Source organism: Botryllus schlosseri, chromosome 15 (genome assembly GCF_051294905.1).
Source record: "Botryllus schlosseri isolate E-star chromosome 15, Bs_hap1, whole genome shotgun sequence".
NCBI lineage: Eukaryota > Metazoa > Chordata > Ascidiacea > Stolidobranchia > Styelidae > Botryllus > Botryllus schlosseri.
The window spans coordinates 22,572,471-22,597,595 of record NC_137250.1 but is presented as its reverse complement, the minus strand read 5'-3'; the positions used below and the strand labels follow the sequence as shown (position 1 = coordinate 22,597,595).

Sequence of the window (25,125 nt, the reverse complement as noted above, 5' to 3'; positions counted from 1 at the left end):
AATTCGACACAGTTTTTCGAGCACAGACCAAAATATACAGCATAATCCGACTCTGCAATACTATATTTCCTACGTAGAAGATTATGAAACAAAAGTAAGCAATACTGAACGATATTTCAACGAATCTTGTTGATAGGTTGCTATGTTTGGTCAGCGGTCACGCTTTAGTAAACGCCTTCTCACGGCATTTTGGTCAACGATTGTAAAGTCGCTAGGAGGATGCTGCTGACTTTGCCTATAGTTATCTATACTTTGCCACCTACAGTACCTGGTCCTTCTGAAGTGCCCTTGTAATTTCTCTCTTTATATATTTTCTGTTATACTGTCCCCAATATTTGCACCACAGATGCAAACTGAAACAGAAAGCCGCTGACAACCATATTGCATCTGCTGTAAAGCTTGTGGCTTGCTTTTTCAGCTTTTGGTACACTAGAAAAATTCTAAAACGATTGCGGCACATTTACATGAGAAGAAAAGATGCTTCAAAAATTATTTTCCCGTGGTAATGGGCTTGTTTATAAGATCATATAAGACTGAAACGATGTTGCATTGTTGCCAAACATACTAGCATTAAGTCGCCAATTTCCAAAGGTCTCTCTCGGCATGTCCACATTCAAATCGAAATAGAAGCAATTTCTGCTGAAGCTATATTAGTCTGCCCTCAAGATTGCGGGGCCACAATCTGACATATCTACCTCGCCTACCAACACATGCAGCATTTTTGTTGCTTACTTTTATGTTTTCCTTTCATTTTATCCGGTGTGCGTGCCTGTTTTGCGTGTTTATATTGCTCAGTGGTTTTGCCAGCCACCCCGTTGATCATGGATCCCCTTAGGGTATTCAACCTAACTTACCTCTTTCTTCTAAGAGTACGTTCATCACTATGCTTCAATTAAATTCAATTTATTGCTAAAATTTTCATCATTTCAATCAGGGATATATAGAACTCCGGGATGGCTGACTGCGTCAATTGCGTCATCGCCGTATTACCTAAGTAGGTCCCGATTCGCGCATTCAGTTTTGATGCACGTTCTGGTCAGCCGCTTCATCTATCTTTAATTTTGAGTCTTTGAGAGCGGTAGAGGCATATAATATCCATGTTTATGTTTTTTTATAATAAAGCTAGAGGTTAACCAGGTCATGAGATGTTCAGGTAGTCTGAAGCTTTGCGGTATTGGCCTTATTCCTTCAGCAGCAATTTACCGGTATACTCGCCTTCGGAATATCTCTGCTTCTGTAGTATCTTATGTAACATGTTTTGCTGCGTTAATAATCGTGAGAAGATAACAAAATGTACAATAATTTCCAACGTTGACATTGATATCAGCATTAGGATTTCGATTACGCCTTGCGGTATGTTTTTCATTTACCGGTATGTCATGCGAATGTATGTCACCATCCAAGGTTGTACATTGTAATAGTACAAGTGTACATTTACACTGTGCCGTGTCAACTATGAAGGCGACCGTTAGGAGGGACTTCGTCTGTTAAGATCTTGTGCTAATATGTGAATATGCAGGTTGTGCTGGTATTGCAGGCTTACCGGTATTCCAGATCATTGCTGGATTATTCCTAGTATAAGAATTGGAGCCACTGAGTACACTACCGGTGTGCAAGATTCAAGAGGCATTTCAATTAAGGATAACCAACCATTTGAATCTAATACAAAAACAACACGTCAAGGTCGTTGCAGTTGTAAGTGTCCATAACAACTGTTGAATCCAATCTCTTGTTACAGATATTATTCATCAGTTACGTGTCTGGTAAAACAAGGCAGGCATATGTTTGTTAATGAACGGCACCTTAAGGCTACAGTACTGGAATTATACTTCAACAGAAGTGCACTGTTGTGAACTGCCAACGGCTGACTCCCAGAATATGGCCATGACATTTGTTGACCATTGGCTCTTACTGAAGCCGTGAAGATGCCCACTCCCTTGAATGGATAAGCCAACACAATCGTCAGGACACGATACGACCCTGAGATACGGCCTGTCTTTACCATATAAACACTTATAGCCTATAGGCTATAGGCCTGTACGACGAAGGAAGAGAAAACTCTGAAGATTGCTTTCAATTTGCAAGGTTTCGTCAAATCGTCGCAATGACGCATGGACCTCTCCTCAGTCGGCCCAAGGTAAGTTTGGCTGATTCTAGTGATACGTTATTAAATGAGCTATTTACATTAATCCTGATGTGGTTAAAGTAGTCTGCATTGCTACTTAAGTAACAGTCGTATTCCCGGGCGTACTGGTATTTAAACTTCCTCAAGTAGCTGTAGAAAGTGAAATGCCTGCAGGGTACTCAAGTTTGGAGATGGCTGCTTCAAAATTACAAGATGTATCTTCGAAAATAGGCAACATCTACTTGAGTACTGCAATGAAGTAGAAGTTCTTCACTACTGACCAACTCTGCTTACATCTATATTCTATATATATTCTTAAGGTGAATTTGTGTCTCTAAATACATCATTTGTTCATTTTTGTCGCAGATTCCAGAAAAACAAACGCAATGTTCCAGCATTTGCATCATGTCAACAGTGGATATCCTGATATATTATACTGGGCACATCCCATTGAAATCTTGGCAAAGATGGCCACAATCTGAATATTTGGATCTCCTGCCTCCTCACCGAGATGTTTTTTGACATGGAATCATCTATCGCTCTATCGGAAAATCTGCAAGACAATGATACTGAATATTTCTTAACTGATAAATGGCATGAAAGGCTTCAGGAGGCCCATTCGTGATGTACCGTTAAGCCATGGTGGTAATTTCTTCACTGCGGTCATGAAACTATTTCTCGGTGAACAAAATATCAGCTGAATTCAACAACTGGGTCTACCGAATGCTTCTTAAATTGATAATGATAAGGACCAAACTTCTACCCCCCGAGACTGCATTTGAACCTGAAGAGAAGTATCAATGGTGTGTTGATTTCTTGATCAACTTTCATTGAGTGACATAGAAGATGACAATGCTGCTATCACAATTTCGAGTCCTTACAGGCCGTCCTATCTTTTCGTTATTGTAAATGCTCCATGGTAGGGGTGCATTTATAACAAACGGTGTTTGAAATACCATGTTTAAAACATGCTTTAAACAGTGTTTTAAACAGAGGCCCTTTAAAAAAAATTCTTTTCATGTTGTAAAATTATGCCATAATTGTGTAAATACTTTCCAAAATACGTGTTGTATGAGCCTACAGACTATTACCACCCGATATAGCCGACTAATATCGATGTAGGATGGCTGGAACCCTCAAAATAGTCGGTTCAACAGCAATAGCACAGATATTTCGTCAAAGGAGCTATATCTACACTATATTTTCAATTGTCAATCTCAATCCAATATGGCGTCACTATTGAATATTCTTGACGTCATGGCTTAAAAAAAGTATGTTTTATACAAGGTCCGCCTGGTTTTAAACATGTTTGTTTTAAATGGAACCCTATACTCCATGGTAATTGTCGATTAACGCGAATTGAAATGGTTGATTTAATCAATCCTATAACCCCCCTCCCAGCTGCAAGGATTCCGACAATGGCTTGTAAATAGGTAGAAGACGCTGATATTATTCGTTATTCACTCTGTTATTTATGGCCTGGTGCAGATTATATGTGTAGAAATTAAACACATTCCTGATTTACTGAAATTCAGAGTTGTCATGGTTTACTTGGTTGGCTACACAGCAGTGTCATACTTTACTAGGTTGGCCATACAGCAGTAAGGTTGTGATCTGGGAAGAATGTCTAGCTTACTCACCAACTATTCTGCAAAAGGTTGAGGATCATTATTCTAGAAACAGCTGTATCGCTAGCTTGCATAAAAGTGGATATTTCGAGGCAGATTGCAGGTAACTTTCTGGACCTACTTAGGTAAAGGCTAAAATGAAGTCAGCCATCCCGGAGTTCTATATATCCCTGATTTCAATACAGTATAGGCTATAATACAATAAAAGATAAGAAGGTGTCTAAATGACTTTGAGTAGCCATCGAAATCAGACACCCACCTGGTCTAGACGATGTTCAAAGGATCATGCACACTGAGTGAAAAGTAAAAGAAGATAGTATAAAAGGACCTAGGTAACAAAAAAGGTGGCATGTTGTGGAATAAGGCGAGTTCGATATGTCAGGTCGTGGTCCCGTAAACTAGAGCGCAACTAGTATTGATTCATTAGAAATTGTTTGTATTTCGACTTGAATGTGAAAAGCACTGATATATATCATGATTCCAGATATTCAATGAGTGGATGAATCAATCAATCAGGTTTATTAATATTTTCATTGTTTCAAAACATCACAAGACTGCGATACAATGAAAAGATAGGAAAGTGTCGAAACAACTTGGGATAGCCATTAAGATCAGACACCCCCCCCCCCCCTTAGCCTAGGCGAAATAAATAAGAGGCATGCACACTGAATGGAAAGTAATACAGAGAATATAAGACGCAAGCGACAAAATGAGGTGACATGTGGCGGAGGGCGAGGTCGATGTTAGGTCGTGGTCCGGTAATCCTGAATACTGGCTAGTATTGATTTAGAAGAAATTACTTGTACTTCTACTTGAATGCGGACATGCTCGACGACTGTCGGATAGCCGGCGAGATGCTGTTCCACAATTGGGGTCCGGCATACTTGATAGAGCAATGCGTTTTCTTGTATTCAGTCCTGATGATATGGTAGTTGTTTTTCGATGACGCGCGTGTGCTGTACTTGTGCGCTTTTGTCTCTGAGGTGAAGTAGTCTTTGAAATTTGAGGGACATTGACCGCAATGGAACTGATACATAAACTTGGTAATTTCTAGCTTTCTCATATATTCTAAGTTTAGAACACCAAATCATTTGAGAAGCGATTTATCAGTTGCACATCCAGGCCCCCGTGGGGCTTTGGCAATGATACGGGTGATCCGATGTTGAAGTTTTTGCAGTGGGTCTTGCACAATGATATAAATACATACATGTATTTATATCATTGGTCTTGCATATTCTTGCAGGCAGCACCCCGCTGACAATCTCTACATTGACAACGGGCAGTTACGGCACGGTACCGCAATGCGTAGGTCCGTAAATTTCTGGTTAATTGCGCAAAAATAATATGAAACACAATCTTTGGAACAAAGCGAACGAACTCCAACCGTAACAGCTGAAGTAGATAAAGAATTAAAGATAGAATAAATTATCAATCTTTCTCGCTATCTCTGGTCCAACACCCTGGTTTGCCCGATAGGGTTTGTCTGGGCCTGTAAATCTGGCTATATGGAATCTTCGCCTGCTTGCAAGATCATAGTCTTTAAAAATACCACAAGCCTTGTTGGGGTGTTACAAAGAGATTACGCAAATTCCTAGGATCAGTTGTGGATCCATGCATATTTAGAAGAGATAAAATAACTAGGGCATTATCGGATGCTATTGGTTATTTATATTATTGGTACGGTAATCGGTACCGTTTGTTAAGGACATTATTGTGGTGCAATATCGGGAGGCGTTGGTAACACCTCGGATAATTTTACAGGCTTTTCAATCTATATCTGCCAAATCGCACGTTATAGAAGGGAATTCTTGCGTGATTGTGTTGATGATGTTGTCACCTCACCTTAGTTGGATTGCGAAAATAGCTGGAATCGAAGTGATATTGATAAGGCTGTTGCCAGGGGATCGCTATTAGTTTTAGCATGTTGTTTATTAATTATTGCTGATAGTCCTGAAGCCGCAGTGGTGATTAGAACAGGAGGTTACGCCCTGTTTAACGTATCTTGCTAGAGGCACAGTGGTATTGGACTGACGACTGCCCCTGTGGAATCGGTTGTCCTGTGCTCACACAATTTTTTATTTATTTTCAGTAAACTACTTTAACTTGGAGGATCATCGCTGCTTACCTGTTATATTAGGCGAAACGTGCCGAGATTCCAGTATAACAATATATTATATTCAACATTACTGATAATTTTTTTATTATTATAAACCTTGTTATTAAATTGATACCGGTATTGAATCAAATCATCAGTCAGGACTCAGTCAGGGGTCAGAGGTGTTCGTCAGCAAAGCCTATAGTAGAGAATTGTTAAGAACATTTGTACATGACCAATCGTATCAATTTTCTTTCCAATTCTCAACACTAGTTGCTAACAATTACCCCTAACATGTGCCTGACAATAAATATTTAGGTTGATTTCATTAAATATGTATTATTTAATTGTATATATATACTCCAGATTTGTAGGCTACCTCCAAGAGTATAATTTATGTTCTTGAATATCTTTCTATAGTGTTATGGTATAGTCTGTATGTGTATGCGATCCGCTCCATCTCAAGATATATAGTGATTTACCAGAACATCTAAATATTGACATTTTCTTGGCAGGATAATATACATTACGTAAACACACAAACGACATCTGCAGAAATTTCAGTCCTGTTATGACTATCTCTTAAAAAAATGTCAACAATCACTTCAGAACAAGTGCCATCGCCATCCTTGCAAAATGAGTAAGATATGTATTTTATATATATATTTAATTTTATACATAGTCCTACTGTTATTTTTGATGAATAACCTTTTTTAACCGAATAGGTGTCTATATCTAGCATTGGATGAAAATGTGACTATTATCTTTTTTTTTATTTTATAACTTTCGCCATTTAAGCGATCAACACTTTGATTTTATTACAATACCCCCTTGAAAGCCTAAAATGAAATCCTTATACCAGTTATACGCCAATTTGTTGCAATGGAAATAGCATAAACCTCCCCGACCATATAATATTTTGCCGAACTATAAGTGATGGGAATATGTAATTTGGTAATAGGCCGAAGTATTAAGCTTGGAATTTGATACAATTCTTCAACGTTGCACATTTTCAAAAAAGGTATAATTATGATTTTGAAGATATACTCTTTGATATAAAATACTTATCGTGTTCGATTCATCGCCGCAATGATTCTGTATTTTCACTACAATGTGCATTCCTAGAATTTTGATTTCATACCAGTAACCTTTCATGATACATATAAGGCTTTGAATGATTCAAATCAATAATGAGGCATAATCAATTTGATCTAAGATGTAGCCATTGGACGTTTATTTCTCTCATATCGTTCAATTCATTATTTATTATGCAAACCGCGTTTGGATTGAATTTGTAGGTACATTAGACTCCTTCCCTAGAGAATAAGTACCAGTGTTTCTAACCCAGGATTTCTTATTGCGCATATGGTAGCTGAATTTGTTGACATTTTACGCCTGTAAACAATCCAATCCTGTCATTAGGAGCCAAGACATTTTGACTGGATCCTCGATTACCAGATATTGTAGCCTTCCGTACCTCGAAATTGATGGACTACTACACTATTAGTAACTCAATGGATAAGTTACAGAAATGTTTATTAGGCAGTCACACTTTTTATCTACCAGCAAGGATATAGCCTGATGTTGTATGCTTGTTTAGCCAGTTACTCTCTCTTGCTCAGTATAATTTGAACCAAATTGTATGTTTTTGTTAATATTAAAAGGTCCTGTAATATACAAATCATGTTGATACTAATCTCATTTCTTTATATTTATGCAGTGTGCTCATCAAACAATCCTCAGAACTCATATGCTTCTAGAGCAATTAACATCAGTCTGATTTGTATATTACAGGCCCTGATGTTAGCGAAATCACTAATAAGCTCTCCAAATATTTGTATTGTGCTATAATATTCACATTTTGATGAACAAATTGGGCTATGCAAACTCGAAGTGGTAGTTCGCGTTGATTGTTTTGCAACGACTAATAACCTTGAGGCACCTTGAGATTTATTGAGCAAAAGTTGTTGTCAGGTTTCAAATTTAACTTAGTATTTGTTTTGACAATGTCTACTTAGTAATGTATAGTCATAATTGTTGTAACCACTAACCAGGATCAATAATATGACTCCTGTTGGCAGTCATTTATGTCTGCAATGTAAATTGTGGTGGATTTCAGGTAACAATATGGATCTAACTTTGTTTCTAGATATGATTCTGCATCCTGCAGATTAACCAGTAAATTTGAGTGCTTCCATGGCACAATAACAGCTGAAATCTGGTTTGATTTGAATGTAATATTACTCAGATCACCCCAATTTTATTTGGACAAGTTTTGCAATGTCTAGTCAATTGAATAATGGATTCATGTTGGAATAAACCCCAAAATGTTTAGGCTGACACTCGTCAGGGGTAATCGACAATCGTCAGCATCTTATTCGATGATGTCTTATTTGTTGATAGAATTGTTGATGTACAATGCTCTTTCCAATTCTCTACTAGTTGCCGACGATTACCCCTGACGAGTGTCAGCCGAAAATATATTGGCTTCCTTCAATATGAATTGTATATTGAAGTCGTATACATCTTCCTGTGTAGTTATGTATTCAATATTGATTGCAGGCTACCATTCTTCTGTGATGTCTTGTTTTTAAGCTTGGGGGATTAGAATAATTGATTTTTCTGCCACTCCAATTGTTCATCCATGCGTTTAAATAGTGAATTCACTTCAATATACATTACAGCTCAGCGGAATGCGCCCAAGGAGATGACAATAATAAACAGACAAACGAGAACAGTTTGAAGATCAGGTCGGAAGACAACGATGAGTCACCAAGTTCAAAAGCTACAAATTTAACAATCGAGAATACAAAAGAAATCGTGGATGTTGCAGAGTCAGAAAATATACCCAGTCCTACTACAGAAGTAGCTGTTGAGACTGGGTCATCTCAACAAGCTACAGGCAAAGATCAGCAAGAAACGGATTCCCAATCTCCCCCTGTTAATGAGACTGACGATGTGGGTGTTAGCTCAATTCCTCAGACCAGTAATGCCTGCGAATCATCACAGGACCCTTCTCCAGAAAGTGCGAAATCTGGAGAATATGATTGTGATGTAACCATTCCATCAAACGAGTCTTCAATGTCCACTCCCCTCTCTCGGACTCAACAGTCTAATAACAACTCCACCATTAATTCGGAACCTCCAGATTCCTCGGAAGCAACTCCAATTGCGCCACTTCGTAACCATCGGCATAACGTAGTCAGAAATCATCACAGCGTGCTCAGTTGCCCGGAGGTTGTTAACCTTGCGACTTCCGAGGACGGGGACCAAAGAAATAGACGACACAGCATGGATGTGTTTGATTTGAGGAACAGGTAGAGATTGATATTGTATCTTGATCGTTCATATGATTACTAAAGTCCATTTTGTCCGTGTCTTGATATCATATACGCTGAATAGATTCATTTGTCTGTGTCACTTACATCTAATTTGCTTACAAAGCATTGTAGGACCAGTAAGCCTGTCTAATAGGGTTGTTCAAAATTCATATTTTCCAAAATTTCACTCAATTTCTTCATGAAGTAACAATGTCTTTATCCAAGCACCATCACAAGCCCTTCTCGAGATGAAAATGCCTTAAAAAAGCACCACTCTCACTTCAGACGATGTTAGGTCATAGCAAATAGATGAAATTGTCCAGTGTAAATACTATTATTTAATGGTTGAAATTTCAAATTGTAGTAACTTAGCTTCTGACGGTCAGAATTGAGACAAATTTGCTGTGCAGCGTTTTTATAGGTAACACTACAATTCATCAGATAATCACTGAAAGTTGGTTTTCGAAACGGGCTTACTGTCCAGCTGTAAATTACAAAGATTTTGTGGTCTTCTGTCTCGAAATGTGTGTGGCACACAACCAATGATTATTACTGTACAGATTCCCATCGTATAAAAAATCCTATTGAAATCATGAAGCATGTCCATCTATTTTAATTATTTCAATGGTGAAGGTGTGAGAACGAAATCTCTTAGCATGACATACATGATTATGCATTTTATCGGTTGATTTATTTTATTTTGTTGCTATCGCCGAACGATAGAGTTAAGAAGAAAAAAGGTCATTACAAGAGAACGGACATATCGGGTCCGATATTTGGGGTCGGCAGGGGACCGTCCGCAACCATGAAGACAAGACCGGTCATGCGTTCTGCGAACAGCGATTCCAATTTGCTGGAAACTGTCTGTGTGTCGAGGTATTGAGAGCCTATGCACAGCGATTTGGTTCCATATACCTGTGGTACTGCAATATTCAATTGAATAATATATTTATCTTGAGATATACCCGAATATTTTCAGCTGACACCCGTCAGGAGTAATCATCGTTGTTGATGTACAAAGTTGTTTTGAAATCTTAACTTACGGTACCCCTTACGAGTTTCAGCTGAAAATATACGGGTTAATTTCAATATGAATAAATTATTCAATGGTAGAAAGAAGTTCTGCACCTCCAAGAGTGTGTTCTGGTACATCATTGTGTGCAATTGGTTATTGTGCGACAATCGTGATTTATCGCCCTTGCATGTACACTTGCTCAGATTGCGTCTATCTGCATGCAATATGATGTTGAAACGTTTATGCACGACTTGTTAATGGTGATTTGTGACCTCACTGTTCATTTGTTTGAGACCTGGCGTGCATTGCATTATACATGAAGTACTGGTAGCCAACCGAGTAGCCTACAGTCTGTGCTTTCAAAATACCTTTCTAAATAAATTATCATAATCTACTTCTATCTTGACTTATACAATTGAATAGTATATTAATTCAATATGAATATACTATTCAATTGTGTATTGAAGTTCTGTACCTCCAAGAAGCTCCTTATCTTGACTTAATAAGCAAATTTCTGTCCATTTGTCGGGACACCCGGTGTGCATTGAATTATGTATGAGGTAATAGGTTGGAATAGTGATTCACTGCTGCTCCAGGCTTGTCATATTTTGTTGGTTAATAGCCAATGCACCGAGCTTGTTGTAACATGCCTGTAATTTCTGGTAAAATCTTGTCTCAAAACAGGCATAATTGTTTTTGGTACTTCTTTGAAATACCTTTCTTAATAAATTTCCAGTTTTTAAAATATAACAGTTACTTTTATAGCACAGTTGAATGATAATCATCTTCATAATTATTTTTCATGCATTTTGATCCGAGTGTAAAATTGTAAACATGTTAAAACAGTAGTTTTTAATGCTGGTATTAAAAATATTAACCCTCTTAATGTCATATTCTGGAACTGCATTCTGCTCACCATTTGATGATAGCGAATAATTATTGTTCTCGTATATACAGCCTAAGTGTGAACATGACGGAATATACACTTAACAAGGCGGACCAACCCTCGCTGATTATTTCTTGGGATATTACATCTTCTATATCATCGTTGGACTGTATCAGTCTGTATTTGAGGAGAGACGGTGAGAAACGTTAATATCTAATATGCAATGAACTGAACAATTTTGTATAAATTCTGTAAGGTGTAGGCTTTCGGGATTAACAGAAAATCCACATCTTTTGCTGTAAAATATTAATTTTTAGCAGCAGGTAAATTTTTAGCATCAATGATATATTTCACCGTTTCACCATTGACATGGCATTGAATTAGCTAATTTCAATTTGGATGCAGTGCAGGCACCAAAATAAGTTCTACATCTCCTTCATCTTAGGAAGTTTTAAATCCACAACGCTGTGTTCCCGACCTGGACAACTATATAATTCTACTTGTCTAATTAAACTAATTAGAGCGAAATGAAGGTAGTCTAATTCTAATCTAATTTGTGAAATGTTTCTATACTATAATTTTAATTTTAAATTTGATATGAACGGAACTTGATTCAATTTGCAAGTTTTTTGCTAATTGAATAATTCTAATCTAATTTAGAGAAACTAGGTATAATTCTAATTGTAATCTAATTTGGAAAAGCTGGAAATTTGTGTGTTTGCATTCATATACCCAAGAATTATCGAAAATGTACCAGTTTTTGCAAATTGAGTAATTCTAATGTAATTTAGAGAAACTGTAGGTATGATTCTAATTGTAATCTAATTTGGAAAAGCTGGACATTTGTGCGTTTGCATTCATACCCAAGAGTTATCGACAAGACAATATACACGTTTTTTCAAATGAAGCATTTCTAATCTAATTAGAGAAACTGTAGGTATAATTCTAATTGTAATCTAATTTGGAAAAGCTGGACATTTGTGTGTTTGCATTCATACCCAAGAATTATCGAAAAAGGACCAGTTTTTGCAAATTGAGAAATTCTAATGTAATTTAGAGAAACTAAGTATAATTATAATTATAATTTAATTTTGAAAAGTTGGAGAATTCGTCTGTATGCATTCACACGTCCATGAATTATTGAAAATGTGCGATTCACACGCAATTCTACGTTGGAATTCCTTTTCCGTTTAAATCGAAATTTCCAGTCATAATTTTCATTCGTCACACAGGCATAATTCAATGGTAGGTAATTCTATCTATAATTTCCAACTCGTAAAAATCATCGGTCACCATTAGCAATAGGTAACTTGCACACGCCACCTGCTTCAAAATGATCTGAAAGGTTGCTATGACACTTGACCTTATGAATCACAGATAATAACTAGATGCATAGTTTTGGTAATATCTTGATCCGTACCGGTGCAGTAATGATTCCGTACTGGCACGAACTCGGCTGCAATGCCAGACTATCCAATAACAATACAATCGCAATTCAAACGATTAGTGCTTCCGAATGCAGTTACTTCATTGACCCGCCAATAACAACTCAGCCATGTTGTATTTGTCACGTTCATCAAAACAGGATGGAGGCTTTATGCAATTGAGAAAAATTACGTATTGGAATGTGTTGAGAAATACTATGCGATTGCGAATGGCAGGTTGCGATACTTTTTTGCTTCAACTAACTGCATGAACTCCAAGTTTTTGGCATTATAACTTTGGTTTGATGATGGTAGGTGTGGATGTCATTTGGTACTGGTACTCTGGCAGCTGACAACTTGATTTATAAGGAAAGATTTGTTATGAATCTTTTATAGAAGGATATCAAACTGACCTAAATAGGCATAGTGTGTGACCACGCAAACTTAGGCATCTAGTAAATATTTAGCTAGTCTAAATTCGATAAGAATTGAAAATTAATGCTACACAGTTTTTTCCAAATTAGCATAGAATTACAGTTATAACTACCCAGGTTTTTCTAAATTGATTAGAATCCGAATTACTGAATTCACGAAAACTTTCAAATTGAATCAAGCTGAGTTCGTAACAAAGCAGGGTTCGTTTTCATAAGTAGCAGAATGGCAAATGTCTGTACAGCAAGCTTGGCAGGTTTAGAACTATGCTGTCTCCTGTAGCATTCTAGGTTAACCAGTAATTGGATTAGAAATAAAATTACAGCGTAGAAACATTACACCAATTAGATTAGAATTATATTTCTACCATTTCTAATTGTCTAGTTGTTCTAGTCTGGAGCTACGTTACTTGAACGCACAGCCATGTTGGCTGTTGCAATATAGGCCTATTGCATTTTTTTCTTAATAACTGATGGAACAGATCATTTGTTTAATCACAAGGTAACGTACGGGCGTAATGATTATATGCAAAAAACGTTTGTACATAAGTCGTTGCTGTTCATCATACGAGGTGCAAATGCAGGCGTTGAATATGCATGAGATATTGAGCACAATTCTAAGAAAGAAATAGCAGATATATTTACCAATGTATCATTTCCTACTTCAGTCTTTCAGAGATATTTTTAACAGAATTGTTAGACGCTAGAAAGAAGATATTTTTTGATTGCTATTAGTTTATGATATAGGGTACTAGAATAAAGCTCAATTAGTTCCTTGATTGTACCAGATAGGATTTTTTTGTATTTGGTTTTTGATTAAAATCTCTATACTAGAAAATTTTAGCTTCTAAATTAGATCAGAATTGTAGCTATACAGTATTTTCCAGATTAGACAGGAACTAGAATTATAGCTACAAAATGTTTTCCAAATTAGATTAGAATTAGTTTACCAGAAATTAGATTAGAATTAGATTGCTTGGTATTTTGCTCAAATTTGCCTAATTAGACCTAGTATTACCTGATCGTAGCCGGGCTTATGTTTTGATTTGAGGAAGTTTATAATATTATGAGCGTTGATTGCTTGGAGTGTGATATTTATCCAGTCGAATTTCCAATCCCGAAAGAACAAAGATTGAAAACAGACAAAACAGAATCTGTTGTTTACTATGAAGTGCCGTCTCTTGACTGCCCGTATTGCACCATCAGTACCTTGTCTTTATAGGCTGTAATCCTTTGAAATCGTCAGAACAGTGCTTTTGTTGCACGGAGCTGTTAGTTTCAAATCATGTCGAGCTAGAATATGTTTGAGATGGATATTTGGATATTCCATGCCAAGGCTTTTAGGACGATATTCTGAGTTAATTGGTGCTAATCAGCTTATTACAAACTGAGATCAGCAGACTGTAGGCCTATGGTAGGCTATAATGTAATTTACATCATGATTAGGAATAGCAAGTATAGTAAAAATGCTGGGATAGCATTAAGGAATTAGTCAACAAGGCGTCAAGCATAATATAATCATGGATTTTCTAGGTTTTTATCCTGACATTTGGAAAATGTCAATAGAAATTCTATTGTTGAAGTGTAGCTCAATCACTCTATTGAAAGTCATTTAGCATAACTCCCTCTTGACAAGTACCTTTTCCTATCTTATTGTTTGTTTATAGAAATGGCGTTTCACATCAATAGCCCGAGAAGCTATGCTGATCTAAAGTGTTTGATTCTATTAGATTATATTTAAAATATATTTGTAACATTCAAAATTTCTACGTGCAATATTTACACACTTGTCAACCTATCATACCTGTGCAGGAGAACACGGAAGTAACGTAACAGGTTAGCCTTAGAGAAATGGCATGCACTGTTTCAAATAGATGTTTTAATGTCTTGTTACTTGTGGCATTGAAATCAGAAATGGCGTCTCTGGTATATTCAAAACCAGAATTGATGAATGATCTGGTAGTACGCATAATGTGAATGAAATCTGCTTGTTATACCGATCCTCATTTTGGCATTTGGCAATTTGGCATGTTCTGTAGATGCCTTTGCATAATTGACAGTGGTCTATTCCCGAGTTGTTGATTTATCATACTTAATTTTCAATCGTAGTCTATCTGAGTAATCTGAACTCCTTTAGCCTGATGGGATGATGGCTTTTCTGGTCGTGATTTCATTATTCTTGCTAAGATGAGTAAGGACTGTACAGTGGCCAACATTCACGTTTCACTGACCTGATTTGTATTCACATGGCATGTTGCTTAGCCTACGGAAGCAAAGAAATTCACATAGTTAGTCTTAGTGTTGATATGTGTATGCTTATGGGCTTATCAGCTCATTTTTATAGACCGTAGCTCTTACATTGTAGAAGTTCTGTCACTATCCTTGCAAGGTTTTGTGCAATTTCTGGATATATGCAACAGTTGTTAGGTTTACAAGACATTATGGGTACTTTAATATTGTACTTAATTGACAACCTTGATCAAAACAATTTAACCTACACATAGCATGTAGCAGGCCTGTTTGAAGAATTATATCAAGTCTTTGATGTCTTATCACTTGTCTGCAATGTCGCTGGTTTTCTTTCAGATAATGTGCCTGAACTTGTGAGCTTTCGAAACGCTGGAGTGGGATATATGCCAAAAGGCGAAATAACGTGGGATCTAAACCAACATTTGGATAAATTTACTTCAGGTTTGCTTGTATTTTGACTTCTTGATTTTAAAGACGATGCACAGAACTTAATATACTATATTGAAGTAAACCCAAATATTTTTGGCTGAAACTCATCAGAGATGATCTTCAGCAAGTGGTAGAGAATTGGAAAGAACATTGTTTATCAACAATCGATCACCAAATATGATATCATATTCTTAATTTTGAATATCAAACCTCAACCTGTGCTGCCTAGTAATTATGTTTCATTTTATTTGTCCGTGTGATACGCGAAGTAACATGTATGATATTCTTTGATGCCGCTGTTGTGTGTAAATACAAAGGGAAGTTCCCGTGTGTTTATGTTTGATCATGACGAAAGTATTAGTGCTTTTAATCACGTTTTTGACACGATCATCAAATACCATTGGTGAGAGTAGCTGTTTCAACTGAGATGTAAGTCACAGTTAATATAACTCGCAACCAGCAACACTGAACTTGTTCTACATTACTCAAGCTGTTACTGGGTAGGCTGTTGTGTGGTATTCATTGGTTTTGTGTCTACTTTTAGCCTTGTTCTGATTCCTGATCTATAATGCATGCGCTGATGACACGATCTGAAATATGTTTTGCAGAAAAAAATTTTGTCATATTTAAATACTATCATCCGACCTCGACCGGTGGATTATCTCTCGTTGCCGCATCGGAGCAAGTTATTGTCTACAATTCGGTACGAACTGTGAGTGGCTGCGTACTTTAGTCAATGTGTGGTGATGTGCCGCACGCCGGGCTTGTAAACATACTGAATTTTCATAATGTGCAACTAGAACTACAACTTCCTTACTCGCTTTTCGAAATCCTTAACTAGAACTAGAATTACTCAAAAAAAAAACAGCAGTTAGCTGACCAGTAACTCGGTAATTAACAAAATTGGTAGTTTATACAAGTCTGGCTGTGGTTATATAGGGACCTGTGTAGTGTCAGCCGACGTCAGCAATAAACCCAGAATATTTTCGGCTGACACTCTTCGGCAACTTAGTGAGAATTGGAAAGAAATTGATGACAATGTTCATTGTTCAGTGACAGTCCAAAATATTCTGGGTTTATTTCAATGTAAATTTGAACATATTATTCAATTTTGTTTATCATAAACATTTGAAGTAATCAATGAAAATTTCAAAGACATGCACCCACAAAACCACCCTTTGCTAAGACCCAACTCTTGGATGGCAAGTGAAATCGCTGTTATAAACCAAGTCTCGACATGTTGAAACCTAGCAGTTAATAATGATCAAATATTAATGTGACATAGGTCGCCGTTGAGGAATGGAAGAGTAGTCCGTTTGGAACGGTATGGGCTACTATGTCAATATTACGAGATACTAGATTTTGTGAAGTTTGTCAGTGAACTGCTAATGTCAATGTTACAATACTATCTACTGCTACCTCCATAGTGGGCTTGCTCTCTTTTTCTGCCTCAATTACTATGCTTACTATGGTCTTCATGCAATCAATTGTTAATATTATTCAGAATTGTACTGGAGACAGCATGAGGAGTGTTGTTCCTTCACCGCTGAGCAGTCCAAGTCCAGACTTGACCACCATTGTGATATCTGGTGAGCAACGTCGCATTATTTTCTCAATCACTAGGCCTGAAGCATTAGAATTCTTCCAGTTTTCGCCTGATATTATTGGCTCCTTGATAGCCTACTTTTGAATGTGATGATACAGTAGGCCTACATGCCTTGTTCTATCCATACCAAAAGATATTCCCCACAAGTGTTTTCAAAGCTTGATATACATCGCTTGCTTGAGATACCTGATATTTCTTTGTGCTATGTTCAATGACTTCATGTCAGCTGCGTGATAGTTGCTTTGAAATCGGTGCTGTTCTAGTTTTTCATCTTGGACTATTTCTTACCTAAGCTAATTCTGATGGATTCAGTGTTGTTACGACTATGTTCATTTTATCACAATAGCTCAAGATTATGATAAAGAATCATTAGGGTCTAGATATCGGTTTGATAGCAGTTCTGTTACGTTGATAAGAATTTGTTGATTCACAATGTTCTTTCCAATTCTCTACTAGTTGCTGACGATTACCCCTGACGAGTGTCAGCCGAAAATATTCGGGTTCATTTCAATATGGATATACTATTCAATAATATGAAATAAGGCTCAAATTTTCCTTTGCTAACATTTTAACTTTGGTTTTAAAGCAATCAGGAGTTCATTAGCGTTTATAGTTGTATCATTCACAACATCACAAGATTGCAATATCTTGAATATGTAGGTAGTACTCATTCAATGAGACACCCACTTTAGCCTAAAGCATGTAAACAAGGGGCATGCACACTCCATAAAACGTAACAGAATATAACAAGCGTTGAAAATGCAGTACCGTACTCAAAACTTTCCAATATTTGTAATATTGTTTCGGGAGAAAATCACGTCATGAGAACATGTTTACATTGATCCACGCATGGATATTTGTTGTGTCGTTCCATTATCTGGGGCTGCGTGGTATTGTTTCATGTGACGTAACCCTCCCATTTTGAACAAGCTCTCAAATATCAGATGTAAATAGTTGAAAGATGACACAGTGTATGCTGTCATTGATCCACAATTTATTGACAGAGTATTCGACAGGAAAAGTTTTAAAGTTGTAGTTATTTTTAGATTGCTAAATGATTTAGACGATGCAGATGTGAAGTTTTGGTCAAATAACTGCAAATAACTATAATGTGAATATAGCACTCAGTTTTGTATGTCGTCTGCTGTGGAATCAGAGTAACTCATGTCCATTGTATATATTTCAAGAGAATTAAGTTTTTGTAAAGTTCTCATTTTTTCCTGCCATGGTTAACTTTGGAACACGGCTGTGATATGGGGAAAAAATGAAAATTTTACAGAAACTTGATTTTCTCAAAATTTGAAAAATGGACATTCTGAGCTAGCCTACTTTGAATTCACAGCACAGATACGACTAATTTTGTATGCTTGTAACGTCACAAAGAGAGTCTCTTGGCCAGGTTTCCAGTTGTTAATATAGCTTTGTTTGAATTTCTGTGATTTCTTTGTTGGTAGAATCTCGCTTTGGATATGTCACCATTTCAGAGAACTTTCTAAAATACTGATTGCTTTGTTACGATTACCGTGCCTTTTCTGTATTTTTGCAAGCTGTTGCACCACGCCGAACTTGTAGACTTGAATTACATAATGTTACCACTGATTATTTTGCCGATAATGTCCCCGAGGCACGGTGCTGGTGCAACAAATGATTGCAAGCGACGCCATAAATTCACAAAGAAAAACTGCTGTTTGACATTTCATGTATCCATCCAAAGTCATTTCTTTTCTACTTATTCTATTCATGCTTTTTTCAAAAGATTTCAAAAGAGTAATTTTATACTTAGTTGTACGGTAATCAGAGGTGGATACTATTTTATGCTCATGTACAAACCAGATGTCGACAAGTAGATAATTCTGGTGAAAGTAATCTAATTCTAATTCAATTTGTGAAATGTGTCTTTGCTCCACTTGTATTTCCAATCTAATTTATGAAATGTTATTATTCTCCAATTTTAATTCTAATATAATTTCTGGTTTTCCTGAAAATGTTACAGGACAACTGAGGGGCTCTTCTTTTTATTTATTACATAAAAATGATTAACAACAATTTTTGAAATTTCCTGTTCACCCCATGAAAGTGTTAGGCTGTCTATAGAAACGATGTTCACCAAATTTGGTTCAATTCCAACCAGTATCCGCATTGCTATACAGAAGAAGAAAGTTTCTATTTAATATATAAACGAACAAAAATTTCAAAATTTCCTGTTCACCCCATGAAAGTGTTGGGTCGTCTATAGAAACGAGGCTCACCAAATTAGGTTCAATTCCAACCAGTGGAAGCGGAGTTATTGCCGTCGAAAAATTTGGATTATTAATAAAATATTATTTATGGTGACCGAATCTTTAATTATTTATCATAATTGTGCCCACCGTAAATACTATTTTATTCAAATCAAAATTTTTCGACGGCAATAACTCCGCTTGTACTGGTTGGAATTGAACCAAATTTGGTGAACATCGTTTCTATAGACGACCTAACACTTTCATGGGTGAACAGGAGATTTTAAAAAATGTTGTTATTTATTTTTATGTAATAAATAAAAAACTTTCTTCTCCTGTAGCAATGCGGCTACTGGTTGAAATTGAACCAAATTTCGTGTGTAGGCTTAAATTAGGTAGGCCTAACCTAACAATTTTATCAAGTAGCCTGGTGCGATTTGAGAAAAAAAGTCATTTTTGAAGAGCTCTACTGTACAGTGCGAAACGAACCATTTGCTATTCTAATGCTTACGATAATGAACTATGATTTGATATGTACTGAACTTCATTCAACTTCCTAGTGTCCGCAGAGTGAGTGGTTCCAATTCTAATCTAATTTTGAGAAATTTGTAGCTTTAATTCTAATTTTGGAAAAACTGTGTTGCTAGAATTCTTTTTCTAGTGTAATTTTGAAAAAGACACTGTGTGTAGCTATAATTCTGATTTTTATCCAATTTGTGGAAAAAAAAAACTCTGTTGCCATAATTATAAGTCTACTCTAATTTGGCAAAGCCAAGAATTTTCTAGTTGTCAAAGTCTGGTACATGCTATTGGCATTGTGAATCAGGGGATTTTCAATACCCATATTTTGATTGTCGGCACTTTCTATTTGTTTGAGAGCGAAACTGCGTATCAAGTGTCGTCAATATTTACACGCACGCCTCCCCATATTGACAAACATTGTTTCGTTCACTCAACTCTTAATTGAGACGCATATCCTGGCATGATGATATTATGTTGATTGTAATATCTTTAGCCGCCACGAGCAGCCGCCACGAGCAGTAAATGAAGTGTAGAAGCCATTAAAAAGGGTGATCTATCACCGTAATGGTCTACATAATTTTGAAATAAAATATTTTGATGACAGTCAATAGCTTCTGTTCAAAGACTGCGTCGTTATTTCAAATTGACCAGCCGCCCAGTTCAAATTTTGAGGAAAAACAGTCTGTCCTATTTCTGATTTTGTCTTGGAGTTTGAAGTTCTATTATTGTTGATTCATGGTCTCAAACGATGGCTATTAAAATGACTCATTTATTATAAATTAGAAAACTTTCTTGGTAATTGATTCATGGGTGTTTCCCTAACATTACTGAAAATTGTCTCGTGCTTGGGTGGCAGCCAAATCCGGGATATTTAGTGCCATACCGTTTTTGGAATTTAGAGAGTTAAGATTGAATAATATATTCGTACTGAAATAAACCTGAATATTTTTGGCTAATTCTCATTAGGGGCAATCGTCAGCCACTGGTAGAGAATGGAAAGAACGATATGCCGGTATATTTCAGTATGAATATATTATTCAATTGCATATTGATGTTCTGTACCTCCAAGAATCTCTTAGAGAGTTGATATAACAAAATGTACTATTTACAAAGTCGTACTCTTTGGTTCGCTGCACTTCAGTGGATGTCATGTGATTGCAATGTGAATGTTTAGGACTTGACCCTATACCTTAGCTTAAATTTAGATCCGGCACGGCACCGTAATCTTGAAGTATAATATAAGCCTTGGCATCATAGGACGCACGCAATATAGCAGCAATGAACCGTTTCGTGTCTGAGAACGTGACCATGACCACGTTGCAATATTTTACCCTTTTGTTTGTATTCAAAATTCCAGTTGGTATATCTATAACAAGTAATTGAAAAATTTGCCACCATGAATACTATAATTTTCAACCCAAAATATTATACTCCAATAACTTTAACTCCACCGCGATGATACATATATTGGTCACCTTTAACTTACTGACTAAACATAATCGCTTTCACCACCTCTGAGTATATTGATATCGGTGTATTATGTAAAGTGTGAATATCATTTTTCAGCAGCGTTTATACAAATACTAATCCCTATTTTCAGATATATGCGGATACAATTTGAAGAGGGGAGTTTTCTTCAATCCCGATCCTTACGTTAAAATCTGTGTATTTCCCGGTCCGAGATGTAACAAGCAAACGCACCATAAACAACTTTATCGAACTAAGCAAGCGGGGAACACAATCAATCCAGTTTGGAAGGAACAGGTGAGTGTTTTAGGGTTGTTCAAATATAGCATTTTTTTTTTTAAATTTACAGGCTGGTTGATCGAATTGTCAATTTCAGATTTGTGCAAACTTCCAATGTGGTTGGTTGACAGTCAAGAAATTACTGGTTTTTGAGTAGTTATAATTTTAATTCTTGTTGATGATTTCAAAAAGTAAGTAGTTCTAGTTGTGAGTGCATCTCGTTGCGAGTTTTAAAGGGAGCAGGCTGGTTATATTTCACGTTCTAGTTGCACATTTTTAAAATCGAGCGGTTTGCACAAATCTGATTAGAACGTTTCAAAAACACCGCCCATCAAATAAGGGTGTAATACAACCAATAATGATAAAATTTGTCACTGTTAATTGCCTAGCCTACTATTATTTTTTTTCAAATCGAAGATCTTCCAGCACTACAACTGGGCTTCTACGGGTTGGAATTTGATCGTATTTGTTATGCAATTCCATAGGGCAGCTAGTTAAAGTTAAAGTAATTTTATTCTCTGTTTTTTAATAGTAAATCTAACATTTACTCTTCTAAAGATTATATTTGAGCTCAATTTGATATGTAGTTGTGTAGCGTATTTTTTGGCGGCAAAACGATTTTATCGGAGTAGACAGTAAAATTTGAATTTTGTTTTTAACAGCTTTATTGATCATATATATTTATCATTTGGAGTGTTATTTCATTATCTTTTCATTTCCAGTTCATAGTTCAAGTCCTTCCCACGGATTTGGTCGAACTCGAAGTCAAAGACAGATTTGAGAGAAGCAGGCCCATTCTGCGGAGGTTTCTCGGCCGATTGCTCATTCCAGTCCCGAAATTGCAGCATGTTTTCGAACAGGGGTACGATTTTTCAATCCTGGTCTGACTATTCGTGTTGTCTAATTAAAGTAGTTAAAACCAAATTCCTGCATTCTACTTCTAATCTAGTTTCTGAAATCTTTCTGTGGTCTCATTGTCATTCTAATTGCTGGAATTCAGTAATTCTCAATCTAATCTAATTTGAGAAAACAATATAGCTATCATTTCAATTCTAATCTACTCAGGAAAAGCTGAAACGTTTTTAGTTAGCCAACTCTGTGCCAGTGATGATAAATTCTTGATGATAAACAGTGTGCTTTATTGGCATCTAGCGAGATATCGTGTATATGAACTGTAAGTTGTATTTCCAGGGATGAACGATTCTCTGAGGCCCTCGGAAAACGGACACCGATCGATCAAACCTCTGGAAGCCTGTCGTTCTTAGTCACCACTGCCAGAAGTGAGCTATCTCAATTGCTTTGTTTTCCTGTTTGTTGCTCATAGTTCTCTGAATTTTTCACTGTATGCATTAAATATAATCATGCTGTCAACTCGGTTCTGGCTGTAGTTCGGATTGCGAGTTTGAACACGCGAGTAGTACTAATTTTAGTTCTAGTTGCGCATTTTGAAAATTCAGTAGTTTGTGCATTATGAACAAGACTGATGGCGATCTGTGTCGGCGCTCATTTGACAACTGCATTCTTTGTAGGGTCTCTGTCGGAGATCAGGCCGAGCGGTAGCCTGGTGACGGTAGCCTCGTCTCGAAGCTCCATGTCAAGCTCCTCAGATCAGACGGCGTCACCCGCGCAGTCTCCGATGGAAGAGGAGAATTACAGCTCGGACGCGTCCTCGGGAAATTCCGAATTGCCAGGTACGGCGTCGTAGGTTTGCACAACTAGTAGTTCTAGTTCTAGTTGCAAGTTTAAAAGAAATTTAATTGCTGAACTGTACAGGCGTTCCGATACGATAAAATGAGTGTTTCAGTCAGTTCTAGTTGTGCATTCTGACAATGCAGTAGTTTGTAAAGTCTGCATCCGATGTTGGTAATTTTGATATTTCCATTTACAGATGCGTCCGTGCCAGAATATGTGCCGCCCGCGACGTCAGAAACGGCTACCAGCTCTGCCGCCTCGGTTATAGAAGAAGTCGCAGGTATTGTATGTTGAGGTTTTTTGTCGAGACATGATGTGGTACGCGATTCACTTGGTAGTTTTTATTTCTAAAAGCCATCTGATGAAACACACCTCTGCTATTTATACTTGTATATTCTTACTTTGGGATATCATGTATTCTGCAATGATACACAACATAGCTTTGCATGTTTCGTATGCTACAATATGAGCAATCGCGGTTTCAAGGCTACCGCAGTGGAAATTAGTATCGTGACTATAACTAAATCGATAAGAATCATTAGAATTTATACACGAATCATTGTCTCCAGCCCTAGTAATCAGTACCAATTGTGTTACAGTTGAAACCGCTGTACCGCCAGAAGAATCTACCGTGCCAAACGCCACATCGGAGAATACAGAAGCCTCCGAACCGCAAAATATCAATCCATCGTCAGACAATAATGAATCGGAAGATTCTCAGCCCGACCCGAGCACTGTAACCCAGGATAACCAACAATCTTCACACATTATCGAAGAGGCTGCAGTCAAACCCCCTGTTTTAGCCGCTTTAATGGAGACTTCACCCACTCTGCCCATACAGAGCCCCAAAGAACGATCGCCGATGCGTAAAAATCGACTGGGGGCCGTCAGTTTTTTTCCTGATGACCCCCCAGAAGGGGTTTCGTCTTTAAAGACAATTTCGTTGACCGTAGTATCGAAAACTGCGGCCGAAAAAGAGGGGGCGCAAAAATCAACGGTGCCGTCATTAATGCGACTGACCTCGTTAGAACTGCAGCAGCAGTACGGGGCCGTGGGGGGTGTTAGTAATAAACCTCGGCAAGGCACGAGTTTTAAAAGCGAGCCAAAAGTGGCAAAAATGTCGCCGAAACCCGATTTTTCGGGTGAAGATCTGGGAAATACAGGCGCGGTAATGCAGACGTCTTTTAAAAATGTGGCTCAGCCAAATAGCCGATCGGCCTTGTCGGATGAAGATAACAGGGAGGGGGCTTCGCTGTCACCTGACGATACCTCATCTCCTGTTAACGAAGTGGTGAGCGGTCTTACTTTATCACTTAGATTTGCTTATTCTGGAGAATGGCGATCGTGTGATTATATAATGTACTTAATTGTGTTTTTGGTAGTCCATGGCCTGCTAAACTACTGTTTTAGTAGGCCATGGGTAGTCATGTTATCGATTTGCACGGTTGACGAAGAAACACCCTCTCTCTCTTACTCTGATAAGCAGATGTTGTCGTGGTGCTGTTCAAAAGCAGTTCAATTTTCGAAACCGATATATTATTTGGTTGCCTAAAAACGTGTTTTTTCAGCTGAGCATCACCGTCCATCGTACTGGCGGTAGATCTCTCGGACTCAGTATTGTTGGGGGTGCCAACAGCTCGCATGCAAAGGTATGTTTGAATAGTATATCGATATTGAAATGAGCATGAATGTTCTCGGCTGACACTCGTCAGGGGTAATTGTATATCAACAATATTT

At 37.2% G+C, this 25,125-nt stretch overlaps 1 protein-coding gene across 6 annotated transcripts in view; it reads left to right on the top strand.

The window, feature by feature from the left end:
* Window positions 1-6,198: 6,198 nt before the first annotated feature.
* Window positions 6,199-25,125, top strand: part of LOC145457877 (E3 ubiquitin-protein ligase HECW2-like) — a 33,083-nt gene continuing 14,156 nt past the window's right edge. The window contains exons 1-15 of one of the 6 annotated variants that reach the window (XM_080336170.1): window positions 6,199-6,488; window positions 8,533-9,165; window positions 9,892-10,044; window positions 11,141-11,265; window positions 14,737-14,760; window positions 15,511-15,615; window positions 16,212-16,306; window positions 17,108-17,192; window positions 21,551-21,714; window positions 22,419-22,558; window positions 22,888-22,976; window positions 23,226-23,387; window positions 23,585-23,668; window positions 23,988-24,679; window positions 24,957-25,037. In XM_080336170.1, the coding sequence (XP_080192296.1) occupies window positions 6,439-6,488; window positions 8,533-9,165; window positions 9,892-10,044; window positions 11,141-11,265; window positions 14,737-14,760; window positions 15,511-15,615; window positions 16,212-16,306; window positions 17,108-17,192; window positions 21,551-21,714; window positions 22,419-22,558; window positions 22,888-22,976; window positions 23,226-23,387; window positions 23,585-23,668; window positions 23,988-24,679; window positions 24,957-25,037 (2,682 nt within the window). In that variant the 5' untranslated portion in view covers window positions 6,199-6,438. Of the gene's footprint in view, window positions 6,489-8,532; window positions 9,166-9,891; window positions 10,045-11,140; window positions 11,266-13,790; window positions 14,761-15,510; window positions 15,616-16,211; window positions 16,316-17,107; window positions 17,193-21,550; window positions 21,715-22,418; window positions 22,559-22,887; window positions 22,977-23,225; window positions 23,388-23,584; window positions 23,669-23,987; window positions 24,680-24,956; window positions 25,038-25,125 lie in introns of those variants that run through there. The other 5 variants (XM_080336169.1, XM_080336172.1, XM_080336171.1 and 2 more) reach the window with 5 other exon arrangements.